This window comes from Balaenoptera borealis (genome assembly GCF_965194805.1).
Source record: "Balaenoptera borealis genome assembly, chromosome: 8".
NCBI classification, from domain to species: Eukaryota; Metazoa; Chordata; class Mammalia; order Artiodactyla; family Balaenopteridae; genus Balaenoptera; species Balaenoptera borealis.
The window spans coordinates 110,703,019-110,715,928 of NC_138865.1; the positions used below are offsets into that span (position 1 = coordinate 110,703,019).

The 12,910-nt window shown below is 46.6% G+C and overlaps 1 protein-coding gene across 7 annotated transcripts in view; it reads left to right on the plus strand.

Moving 5' to 3' along the window:
- The window catches only part of RABGAP1 (RAB GTPase activating protein 1), a 158,251-nt gene extending 147,412 nt beyond the window's left edge, over positions 1-10,839 (plus strand). For all 7 annotated transcript variants that reach the window (XM_082403258.1, XM_082403257.1, XM_082403260.1 and 4 more), the window contains 5 exons: positions 3,784-3,888; positions 4,732-4,815; positions 5,477-5,548; positions 7,565-7,762; positions 9,145-10,839. In XM_082403258.1, coding sequence (XP_082259384.1) covers positions 3,784-3,888; positions 4,732-4,815; positions 5,477-5,548; positions 7,565-7,762; positions 9,145-9,267 — 582 coding nt within the window. In that variant the 3' untranslated portion in view covers positions 9,268-10,839. The remainder of the gene's footprint in view (positions 1-3,783; positions 3,889-4,731; positions 4,816-5,476; positions 5,549-7,564; positions 7,763-9,144) is intronic.
- Positions 10,840-12,910: the final 2,071 nt, after the last annotated feature.

The window sequence follows — 12,910 nt, forward strand, 5'->3', positions numbered from 1 at the left end:
TCCTATTTTTTAAGGACTTTTTGTGGGATTGTTCCTTGATTAAATCTTTAATTCCCTAGTGAAACCACGTGGACCTGGAGTTTTCTTAGCAAGAAAAAAAAAAATTTTTTTTTTTTTTTTCTTGCTGCGTTGGGTCTTCGTTGCTGTGCGCAGGCTTTCTCTAGTTGCGGCGAGCGGGGGCTACTCTTCATTGCGGTGCACAGGCTTCTCATTGCGGTGGCTTCTCTTGTTGGGGAGCACGGGCTCTAGGCACGGGCTTCAATAGTTGTGGCGCACGGGCTTAGTTGCTCCGCAGCATGTGGGATCTTCCCAGACCAGGGATCAAAGCCATGTCCCCTGATTGGCAGGCGGATTCTTAACCACTGCGCCACCAGGGAAGTCCAGCAGGAAATTATTTAATTATGATTTCAGATATGAAGCTATTCAAATTTTCTAATTCTTCATGTGTACATTTTTATACTTTGCGCCTTTCAAGTGATTTATCCATTTCATCTTAGTTGTCAGATATATAGGCACAAAGTCGTTGATATTCCCTTTTTCTTTTAATGTTTATAGGATGGATCTGTTGAAGTCTTCTCTCTTTCATTACTGATATGGGTAATTTGTGTCTTTTCCCTTTTTTCATAATCAGTCTACTAACTAGAAGTTTATCAATTGTGTTGATCTCTTTAAAACCAAGCTTTTGGTTTTGTTGATTTTTTTTTCTTTTTCTTTTATTGATTTCTGCTTTTTTATTATCTCCTTCTACATTTCTTTTGGTTTAATTTGCTCTTTTTCTAGCTACTTAAAGAAGAAGCTTAGTCATTGATTTGGACCTTTCGTCTTTTCTAAAATAAGCATTTAAAGTTATAAATCTCCCTGAAGCCCTGTTTCAGCTACATCTCACACATTCTGATGTGTCTTGTTTTTATTTTCATTCACTTCTTGTGATTGCTTCTTTGATCTCTGAGTTAATTAGTAGTGTGTTGTTTAATTTTTAACTATTAGGGATTTGTCCCCGAAATTTTTCTGTTGTTGATTTCTGATTTAATTCAGTTGTCATCAGGGTACATATTTTTTCTGATTTTAGTGCTTTTAAAACATACTTATGCTTATTTTAGGGCCTTCCATATTGCCTGATGGGTGAATGTGCCACATGCTCTCAGAGAGTATGTGTGTCCTGTTGTTGTCGGTGGGGTGTTCTGTCATGTCACTTCTGTCAAGTTGATTGATTTCCACGGATTTACTGCCTTTCTCTTTATTTGTTCTATCACTTACTGAGAGAACAGTGAGGAAATCTGTAACTCTGTGCACTTACCTATTTCTCCTTTCAGTTATGTCAGTTTTTGTTTCCTGTAATTTGAATTTATGAATGCATTTCAGATTTACTGCCTTCTTAATGGAGTGACTCTTTTATTGTTATGAAATGTCCCTCTTTGTCCCTGGTTAATACTCTTTGTTCTGGGATCTACTTCGTCTGATGTTAATATAGCCATTCCGACTTTCATGGTATTTCATGGTATATCCTTTTCCATACTTTTACTTTTAACATATCTGTGTCTTTATATTTAAAATGGGGTTTTGTAGCCAGCATATAGTTGGATCTTGCTTTTTGAAATTTAGTCTGATAATCTCCTTCTTTTAATTGGAATGGTTAGACCAGTTACAGTTAATGTAATTATTTATATGGTATATTTAACTCTACCACCTTGCTGTTTGTTCTCCATTTGTTGTATTTGCTTTTTCGTTCTTTTTTCCCCTTTTCTGCCTTCTTTGGTTTAACTGGGTATTTTCATGATTTCATTCTATCTCCTTTACAGCCTTATTAGCAGTTCTGGAGCTCTCTGATCTCCAGAGCTCTACCCAACAGGTTCCAGCCACCTCAGCATCTCTGACCCCCTACCTCTGCCTCCTTAACCCTTTGAGGCATACTCTGTTTGGAACCCCTCACCCTGCTCCTTGGTCCAGAAGTGCCTCTAGGCAGAAAGCCAGAATGGTAGTAGGACCTTGCTTGTTTCCTTTCTCCCAGGAACCACAGTTCTGCATTTGTTTTTAGTGTCAGCAAACAGTAGTTTTATGTATTTCGTCCAGTGTTTTGTTTACAGTGGGAGGGTAAATCTGGTCCTGGTTAGTCCTTCATGACCAGAAGCGGAAGTCTGGATTTGTGTTTATCGCCAGATGTTCTCTCCTTATGTGCTTACGTAAGTAGAATGACTGTGCAGCAAGTGTGGTGCCATAAGAGGACCCTGGTTGGTCAGTCCAGTGGCCTCTGTGCACCTTCCTATTGACACAGCCTTGGGAGTCAGCTCTTGGAGTGATGGCACAAATGCTGGGCTTAATGTTGAGAGACCTGGTTTCGGATTCCAGCTCTGCTACACGCATTGTGCAAGCTTGTGGAAATCACTTCCCCATCTAAATTTTTTCTAAACTGGGGAGTCAGGATGGGCAAGGAAGACTCTTGAGTTCATGACCTGGCTGTCCCGTACGTCTTAGAATCAGTCTTATCTACCATGGGAGTGATGGTGAGTAACAGAGAATATAAGTATGTGCTACAGGTTCCAAAGTACTGTTCAGAAGATGTTAACTGGGTCCAGGGGAGAGAAGGGAGAGTTAACAGGATGTTCTGCTGATTAAAGTAAAACAGAATCTTTGACAGGACTTTATTCTTCTTATTTGTTATTTCCTCTTTTGTTTGATTCTTATTTCCATTTTGATTGCTACTGGGGTTTGAACTAGAGGTGATTATAAGCCACTCACCAGAAAGGACAGGCCTTAACTCCAGGACCCCATTTAATTGCATGCATATGCAGTTTGCCAGTAACTAATGGCCTTTTGAGTTGCATATCATGCCATTCTCAGTTCTCCATTTAAGGCCCCAGCCCCCTGGAACCTATGCCTCCCAAAGAAAGTACGTCAGAAGATGTGGTGTAGTAGAAAGCAGGGGGACTCAGCTATACTACTTTAGCTAGGTGACATCAGAAATGCTCTTTAATTTCAGGGAAACCACCATCCATTGTCAAAGGAGGTTGGATATAAGGAGCTGGCAAAGACCCTCTATATCTAGCGCTCTGTAACTAGGAGCTTCCACCTCCTTTCCTTGACTGCCTTCTAACATGCTACAGTCTCTCATTCTTCAGTTATCCTTGGACTCTCCAGTGTCAGGGACTGTATTTGTCAGGTACAGGTGTATCATTTTCACTTGGACCCAAAGATCTGCCCACCAGACCTTTGCATGCTTTAGAAAAAAACTGGGGTGGAAGATGGCCATTTCAGATAATAAAAGGAGAGTGCTAGGAAAGGGGTGCCTTCCTTTGTCAGGTGACAGTGAGAGCAAAATGCAGAACTTACTTGATGAAGCAGAGCAAATACTGAGAGTTTGGAAGAAGAAAACCAGAATTTATTATTACTATTAATGATAATGACACCTACCTTTTATTGAGTGTTTACTATATGCTAGGTACTGTGCTGAGTCCATTCCACGCCTTATCTCTCAGGTGAAGATCGTGAAGCTCAGAGAGGTTCTCAATGACTTGTCCAAGTGGCACACAGTCAGGGAGTGATGGGAGTCAAGACCAGGCTGTCTGACAAAGGCGAGCTCCTAGCTACTGCCCTGCACTGCCTCTGGGCAGGAGACAGGGCCGGACACTTGTGCATGAGTGTAGTCTCAGCGTGACCTTGGGCATATCACATCCCCTCTCTGGATCACAGTTTCCTCATCATCTTAAAATTGGATTGTTCAGGGTAATTCAAATCCCTTTCAGTTCTCATTTCTTGTTCTGTAAAAGCACCCCTTAAATGTTTCAGGCTGAGGAAAAGGCAGATGCACTGAATAAGGAGCTGCTTATGACCAAACAGAAATTGATTGATGCAGAGGAAGAGAAGAGACGGCTGGAAGAAGAGTCTGCTCAGGTAAGGGGAGCTTTGCCCCTCCCACATTCCTCTGTGTCTTGCAAATGCTTGAGAGCTGGGAGTTCACTGGTGGCTTCCTGTTGGCACTGGAGAGCCCAGAGACAGCTGGCTTCAGTTTCTCTCCAAAGGCCTTTTGTATTTACTGTGAAAAGCATAATGGTTCTTAATAATTAAAATGTAGGAGGAGACAGTGGGGCAAAGCCCATCCTTCACTGGGGCAGGAGAAATTCCTGTGTGTCAGCATCTGAGTGTGACACGAGGGTTAGCATTTCTGCAAAAGGAAGGCAGACATTACATAATGTCTGGCTCTTCCCCTGCCTGTCCACCGACATCTCCCCCACAGAGCAAACTCTGGAAGGCTTGTCCTGAGCACAGCCCCTGGGCGCAGACTCACAGCCATAAGAAGAGCTTTGGGTGCTCCGTGCCCCAGAGCAGGCTGGCTCTCCTTCACCACCCACCCTCTCGTCTCAGTCAGGCTGCCTGAGGTGAGAGATGGCGGGGCGCCTCCCACATAATCCATGAGGCACTGAAAGAGCGGCAGTCCTCCCGTTAGCTCTTCCTCTGCATTTGCTTTGTGTTACCTCCTCAGCTCAGGATCCCAGGTTGGGCTGCACTGACAGGGAGGAACTTCAGCAAAAGCCCCAAGCTGAAAGTTCAGAAGTTTTGACTGTTCTCTCCTAGCATCAAGAGTAGGGTTAGTACTGCTGAGAGTGAGGAAGAAGGGAGGAGAGTTACCTCCAGTAGGTCAGGCACTTTGGGGAAAGCCCAGCGCTAAGCACGTAGTGCCAGAGCTTCGCTTGTATTTCCCTTAACATTCACTTTCGCTTTTCTTAATGTACGCAGTTAAAAGAAATGTGCCGTCGGGAACTCGACAAGGCAGAATCTGAGATTAAAAAAAACAGTTCTATCATCGGTGACTACAAGCAGGTGGGTCCGTGCACCCTGGAATTGGGCCATGTTCTCTGGAAGCCCTGCTTGCCTGCACAAGATGTCTTCTCCACACCCACACGCGTCCCTGCTCGGCGACTTGCACTGACGAGTCCCTTTGCTTCACTGGACAAGTTACCGCACTGCTTTTCAACTGTAAAATAAGGGAAATCATCGCTCACCCGGAGAACTGTTGTGAGGAGTCCATGAGATTATCTTTGTGGAGCACCTGGCATAGTTCCCTCACATAAGCAGGCACTTAATACATGAAAGCCCCCTAGTTCTTGGGAGCACTTCAGACTCATGATGTAGAACCACTTCTCTCCCCAGCTGGTTGCATTTTGAGAACATAACTGAATTGGTCTTGTTTCTTTCTGTACTGGGATCTCGTGCTGGCTCCTGAGTCTGGCAGTGTCTGTAAACGTTGGCCATCGAGCGTGGCACTGAGAGGTCCCTGCAGGTCCTAGGCCGGTGGATGCGGAGGTGGGAGAGCCACAGGCCCCTCTGCTCACCTGTCATCTCACAGCCCCTCCTGCTCAGTGCTGTCCTAATTCCGCTCGTGTAGTCCAGCTTCCACTGTAGAATTCACCCCGAGCCCAAGTTGTGCAAATTATGACATTGCCAAAGAGATTGTCATTTTATATTGTGTTTTTTTCTTCAGATTTGTTCTCAGTTGAGTGAAAGATTAGAGAAGCAGCAGACTGCTAATAAAGTGGAAATTGAAAAAATTCGGGTAAGTCTTCCTTTATCAAAGAGATTTTATACCACCTAGTTCATTTTATGGCTATATTCAGCACAAAAGATTTTGGGAGGGGGTATTCTGCTTTTTTTTTTTTTTTTAGATAACCTACCACTATTAATAACAATACTATCTTTTTTTTTTTTAAATAAATTTATTTATTTATTTATTTTATTTTGGGCTGCGTTGGGTCTTCGTTGCTGTGTGTGGGCTTTCTCTAGTTGCGGCGGGCGGGGGCTACTCTTCGTCGTGGTGCACGGGCTTCTCGTTGCGGTGGCGTCTCTTGCTGCCGAGCGCAGGCTCCGGGCGCGCGGGCTTCAGCAGTTGTGGCGTGCAGCCTCAGTAGTTGGGGCGTGCAGCCTCAGTAGTTGGGGCGCACGGGTTTAGTTGCTCCACGGCATGTGGGATCTTCCCGCACCAGGGCTCGAACCCGTGTCCCCTGCGTTGGCAGGCGGATTCTTAACCACTGCGCCACCAGGGAAGTCCCCGGGTATTCTGCTTTGATTCCAAAACTGAGGGAAGCTGATGAGTACCTGACAAGGTGGCTGTCAGGACCTGGTTCTACAACTGACAACTGATATTCTGCCTCTTTCCTCTAGGCAGGGGATACAGATAAAACCAGAAGAGCTCTGGCATTAGATCTCAAAATACAAGTGTCCCTCTTCCTTACAAATTTGTATAACGTCCTCCTCCGGCTAACTTCACTTGTAAAAAGACAAAACAAAACACAAGAGCCCCAGGACTTCAGGTGTTGTCTGTGATTACTGCAGCACCCTGCTGAGGTGGAAGAGTCCTGCAGGTGACAGGCTGTGCTCGAGGGTGGGGTGCAGAGGCCAGGTCACTCCCCACATGGTTCTGTAGCAGGGGGACACTCCCCTTCTGAGCTCAATTCCTCTTGCTGTAATGGGCCCAGATACAATGAGAACCTGAGTTTTTAATGTTTTCTTGCGAATTTGAGGGTTTTTGTAACTTGGTGCTTTCTTTCTTTATTATTAGAATACTTGTCAAATTTTACTGAGATGAGTAATTTACTGAAAGATACTTTACTAACATGTTTACAACTCAGTGGACAGAAACGTAGGGGAGTCCATGGCCATGTCTGCACAAACCAGCATTTTACCTGGAGCAAGATGATACCTGGCCTCCATCATAAGTAGTGTTTAACCAGCAGTACCTATTTTTTAAACAAAATTTATTTTCTGATGCTAAAACTAATAATAATGTTCATTGCAGAAAATTTGGAAAATAAGAGTAAAGGAGGAAAAAAATCCCCTTATAATCTTATTACTCACAGACAACATCATCATTAACACTTTGGCATGTATTCTTTCAGTCTTTGTTCTAACATACAAAATTTCATTCACTCTAAGATAGGCATTTTTTTCACATTTACATCTGAAATTGCGACATATTTTATAACTAATGGCTTTTTGTGGTTTAATTGGCAGAATATTTTCTTAGAGGACAACGAAATGATGTTTCTTACAGTCATTGCCATCTTATTTTCATGAAATGTGGTATATCCTTGTAACTATAATTTAAAGACATTTTTGTGTCCTAGTTTACCCAGCACTTAAACATTTTTACCATGTTACGAAAAATTCCTCAAAAACTTTTCTGAGGCTGTGTACTTCCTTGTATAAATATAGCACATCCTATTTAATTTTTCCCAGTAGCTGGATAGTTTATCTCCCCACCCCTTTTTTGTGTCTCTAATTCTGCAGTGAAATTCCTTGTATGTAAATCTTTATCTAGTCACTGCTTTTTCATTTTTTTAGCCAAGGTTCCTAGAAGTGAGATGACTGGATCAAGACATAAGAATATTTGTGTTGCTTTTGGTGTATAACACCAGGTGACTTTTCCAGTAGGTCATCTGCCAGTTGACAGAGAGAACATAGTTTTTCAGAAGCTGTAGTGCTCAGCGGAGAAGCCATCTCTTGGCTCCCCAGAAAGGAGATGCTCACACCTTCATGTCTTCTTTGTCTCTTCACATCTGACATTCAATTTCAGCAAAAAGTGGATGACTGTGAGCGCTGCCGGGAATTTTTCAACAAAGAAGGGCGCATAAAGGGCATCAGCTCAGCTAAGGAAGTTTTGGATGAGGACACAGATGAGGAGAAGGAAACACTCAAGAACCAGCTGAGAGAGATGGAACTGGAACTGGCACAAACCAAACTGCAGCTGGTGGAAGCTGAGTGTAAGATCCAGGTAACAGCTGCAGTCTCTGCGCCCCCGGCCAGCCCTCTGCCCCTGGTGCGGCGGGACCCAGACCTGCATGGGGGCAGGATTTCGCTGGTGTGGGCTAGAAACCCCAGAAATGATCTTTATGGTTTGGGTTTTTTTCCCTTTTAAACTTCTACTATAATCCTCATGGGAAGAAGCCCATTACTTGTTATTTACTAGTGGATGTTTAATTAGCATTTAGCTTGTCCTAACGACTGGACTTTCTCATAATGAGAATTATCCATCAAACTTGGAATCTTTCTGGTGGAGCAGAGAATGCATGATTTGAAATCACAGCTGCACCACCACACTCTTTGACCTTGGGTTAGTTAGTAACCTCCTTACACTTCAGGTTCCTTATCTGCCAGTGGAGGTGATGAGGGGTCACTCTGATAGTTTGCTTTGAGGACTAAAAAAGATAATGCACAGGAAGGGCTCAGCACGATACCTGAGGGCTTCACAAATACAAGCTTTTATGCCCCCGCTCCCGTCACTTACCCAGCTTTGTGACTTTGGACGTATTACCTAATTTATCTGGGCCTCCTTTCCTTATGGAGAAACTGGGGCTTGTTTTGTTCATCTTTATACTGCATGGCTAGTTCCATCAGCCCCGATGCTGAGCACAAGGCAGGCACCAGGCACAGTTCGCAGAAGGAACCAAGTGCAGGACTAAAGCTTAAGCCCTGGTCTCCGTATCACACACGGTACCTGGGCGTCTGCTTCGCCCAGGCCCCGTTCTCGCTCTTGGGGCTGCACAGCTAGCACGTGGCCTCCGTGACCGTCCAAGGCGGCGAGGAGAGGCCTCACCAAGGATAGTATCTGGGCTGTAGTCCGTGAGTGAGCAGAGGGTGCCGCTGGAGAAAAGACAGAACAGTGAGCCTTCCTGGTGGAGGGCATGGCGTGTCCAACAGCACAGAGGGAGGAGAGGGCCTGCCTGGAAGGGCCTTCAGGAAGTAGGGGTGGAAGTGGGTGCTGAGCTGGAAGAGTCTCAGCCCAGATTGTGAAGCATCTCGGATGTCTTGCTAGGGGGTCTAGGCTTGAAAGGCTCTTGCCGGAAATTAATGATGCATTCTTAGGTAGAACATTCGGTCTGTCTCCTGGTATGCAGTGGGTGGACGGAGAGGGAGACGCTCAGGTAGGAGGCCATTTTAATAAATAGACGAGGCAAGAAATGAGGAGGTCTTAACTAGGAAATCTCCCTGAGCTTTAGGCACTCCAGATCTTTCTGTGCCAGTTTGAGAACTGGGGGAATTCCCAGAGGCCTCTCAAGAGGAAATAGACTGAATTCTTGTCTTGGCTCGGCTCTGGGGAGGCAGTGTCATTAGCACTGGAGACCAGCATCCTCACGTACGTCGTTCCTCTTCCAGGACTTGGAGCACCATTTAGGCCTTGCCCTCAACGAGGTACAGGCGGCCAAGAAGACGTGGTTTAACCGAACACTGAGCTCCATAAAGACGGCAACCGGGGTTCAAGGGAAAGAGACTTGCTGAGAGCAGCTGCTGCCTCCAGACACCTTCAGAAAACATGACACCTTTTGTTGCCTTCTTTGGCCAGATGTGTGATTCTGTGACATGTCCCAGGACCAGAATGTACCTAAGTCAGATCCATAGAAGCATGTGGGTAGGTTGTTGGACCAGAGCTCATGAAGCAGGCAGCCTGTGCGGTAAGGCCCTCCTCACTCCTGATACTAACAGGCCTGCCGGCTCACCTGCCGCTCTGGACGTTCCAGAAAGTCACTCCTCCGTGTGACCTCCGGGCCTCTTCCCGGCTAGGTCAGCTCCTCACCCAGCCCAGCGGCTGAGTGACATTATCAGAGTTTGGGGATCCTTCAGGCCTTTGGTTTTTTTCTAAACCTTTAATCTTTTTTTTAAAGATACACATATTATTATATATTGGGGGAGGTGGGGCAGGGGATCGGTAGCTCAAATAATTATCTGCTCCAGTGCCAGCAGAGGGTCCTCCAGGTAGACATGGAGAAGCACTTTGTTTTAAATAGGAGGGTTTCATGGTTGTAGGTGAAGCCACCTAGTTTTGTTAAACTAACTCTACGATGCACAGGTTTTTGGTTTGGCATTATTCACATGTTTCTGATCAATTCTATGCAACTCTCATAGTTCCTGTTGTTTTTAGTGTTAGCTGCCAAATGACTCCACAGTGCTGGGGTGGGTGACTTGACCGACTGTCGAGACTGGATTAATCATAACGTGGACAAATCTTATTTTGCTTAATGTATTGTGTGTGTGTGTATATATAAATATCTTTTCCCAATGCACCCAATTGACAGTGTTTAAATCCCAGACTAGGACTGATCTGCACAACTTAATTATATGGTTATTTTGGGCACTTAATTTCACTCAAGGTTTGTCGGGCTGTGCTCTCCACCCTGCTGTCGCGAGAGCTGTGAAGGGCTCCCTCACTTCAAGGTTCTAGTGTTTTTGCACAACAGCTTGTACAAGTGAGAAAGACTCTGAGGTGTGTGTGTGTGTGTGTGTGTGTGTATGTGTGTGTGTAAATGTGAGGATGTGCAGGACACACATGCCAAGAGGCCCCCGTCCTTCTGGCCTGTGTCCCTGCCTGCCTGGGCCCTCCCCGGAGTGAGGCTGGGTGCAAACCTCGCTGTTCAGATGGGCTGCAAGTTCTCGCTTCAAAACTATGGAATAGAGATTTTGGCACCTTTTTTTAAACAAAGTAACTTTAGACTTTTAATTTATATAGTGATATGCTGACAGGCTGTCTCGCAGATGACTTTGTCGTCTTCTCTGCGTGCAGTGTGGAGGTCGCTGGTTACAAGAGGCACTGGTTTGTACATAAAGACACCTGGGTTGTTTTGTATTTCTTTTCCTGTTGGCTGTATTAACGCTTGCTGAGGTCATCTGTGATCAGGGAGGTAACAAGCGGCAACCCCTGACCCCAAAACCATCCCCTCCACGGCTTTCTGTGTCTTTCTTGTTCAGTTACCAAAACAGCTGTAAGCCCATCTAAAACTAGGTGCGTGGACATTGTGCTAGGGTAGTTTCAGTGTGTCAACTTTATGAATTGAAATATAAACCAGTAAAATTGTATTACTATTTCTTTTGTTGGTTTTATTTTAACGGCATATTCATTAAATATTTTGGTACAAACAGCATTGCTTTGTAACAACCAGTTTTATCATGATGTGCCCTTGCCTCCCTCCCACGGGCAGTCAGAGAAGACCACCCTCTGGGCTGACAAATAGGTGTACGTGAGCACTGGGCAGCGCCTCCCCGTTCATCCATTCAGACACTTACTGAGCAGCTAATGTGCTCCAGGCCCATGGGGTGAGAGAAGACACAGGCTTTGTCCCCTGGGAGGCCTGTGCCTTCATCGTGAGCATTGCCCGTCTTGGAGAAATAAAGTGAGACATGACCTGTGTATTTGAGGGTTAGGGAAGTCTTAGAGGAGGTAAGGGTGTGGTAAGACCTTGAAAGACAAAAGCATCTCACCAGGCAGAGATGGGAGAGGGAATTGCAGGCCCAAAATGTGAATGTGCAGGGGAAATAGCTGAAGAGCAGAAAGGCAGTCAAGAGTACCCGAGGTCCAGTTATGCTCTGCTAGAACTTTCAGGGGAAGTGGTGGCATGGCCAGGTACCTCTTTCGGAAAGCTCCTTTCTGTTCACTGCTGGTCTTCCCACACCGCGGCACCATAGGGATGAGGCTCCCAGACCCTCGGCTGTCCTTTACCACCTCGCCCCCTTCTCTGCAGCAGGAAGAAGAGCAGTGCTTCCCCAACCCGACGGTCCCCTCCTTGCTTGACCTGCCCTCCAGGACCCCCTACACCCAGCCTTTGGATGGAAGCGGGCTGAGATGCAGGCCATGAAGAAGGGAAGGTGGTGAGTGAGCCCTGCCCCGTCTTCTCCGCTGAACTGAGGCAGGGCAGGTGCCTAGCAAGGGGCCCGGCTGGGACAGATGCTCTGCAGAGGCCAGGACAGGGACTCGGGAGCACAGTTGGGATCCCTTTGCCGCTCACAGGCTAGAAGGCATATTTCTGGGATCCACATTCCTGGCCAACAAGGGCCAGAGTCCAGACTGGCCAGCCTGCTCCGGGCTTTTCCAGTCCCAAGGGTCCCAGTGTTCCGGAGTGTAGGGACTCTGCAGAAATCCTCATCCCAGCAGTTGTGCCCTGCCAGGAGAAAGGCGCCCCTAGCCAGTCAGCCTTGGCACACGGGCCTAAAGTGACTCTGGGACATCCGGAGAGAACGAGCAAGCTCCGCCTTGGGTGAGGGTGGGACTGGACGAAGGCTCATGGGCTTGGTGACTGGGAATCTGCTGGCGCTCAGGAAGGAAGTAGAGCAGAGGTGGGTGGGGTGCAGCGGAGGGGCCAGACCCAAGTGGGTTGAGAGGTGGGAGGGTGGGAAGCAGAAGCGGTGAGTGTAGATTTCAAGAAGCCTGCTCAGCCTGTCACGTATTTCTACGTGACAGGCTGAGTGGACCATGTAGACCATCTAGCAGGCCCTGTTGAACCTGAGCGGATCTGCAGGGGCTGGTTATGATCACTCAGGGGGAAGGAGGCAGCTCAGAATGAAAGGCAAGAGGCATCTGCCGCCCTGTCTGTTCTGAACCCCAAGTCCCAGGGGCAGGAGTGAGCCACGAGAGGAGTGAAGGAAAGAAAACTCCATGGGAGCTAAAACTTAGTCCAGAACACCACTCTCAGCTCTGAACTGACCCAGCAGTTGTGAAAACCAAGACATCTATGCAGGGGGAGTAGGCAGGTGACAGGAGAGGAGAGTCGTTTGGCCTCTCAGAGCCTGTTTCTTCATCTGGCTGATGGGTGTTTAAAAGGCTGTCTGTAGTGCTTCACTTGCTCAGAGAGATGCCTGATTCTGACCCTGGGATGCAGATCTTCTCCTAAGCCTCATTTGGGGCCTGATGAGACAAGTGAGCTCAGAATGGCTGAGGTGCTCGCTCCCAGAACAAGAGGACCGAGCACTCCGTTTCCCTGCCCTTCCCCCACTTTTATAGGCGAAGAAATCGGGCCCATAGAGCGGTTCCTGGCCCAGACCACACGGCTAGGACGTTAATCCCCATCTAACTCCCAGTGACCAGCAGGGCAGCTGCTTTAAGATGACCACGTGGGCAGTAGGTGGGTGTAAACTCTCACAGCACTTCACTACA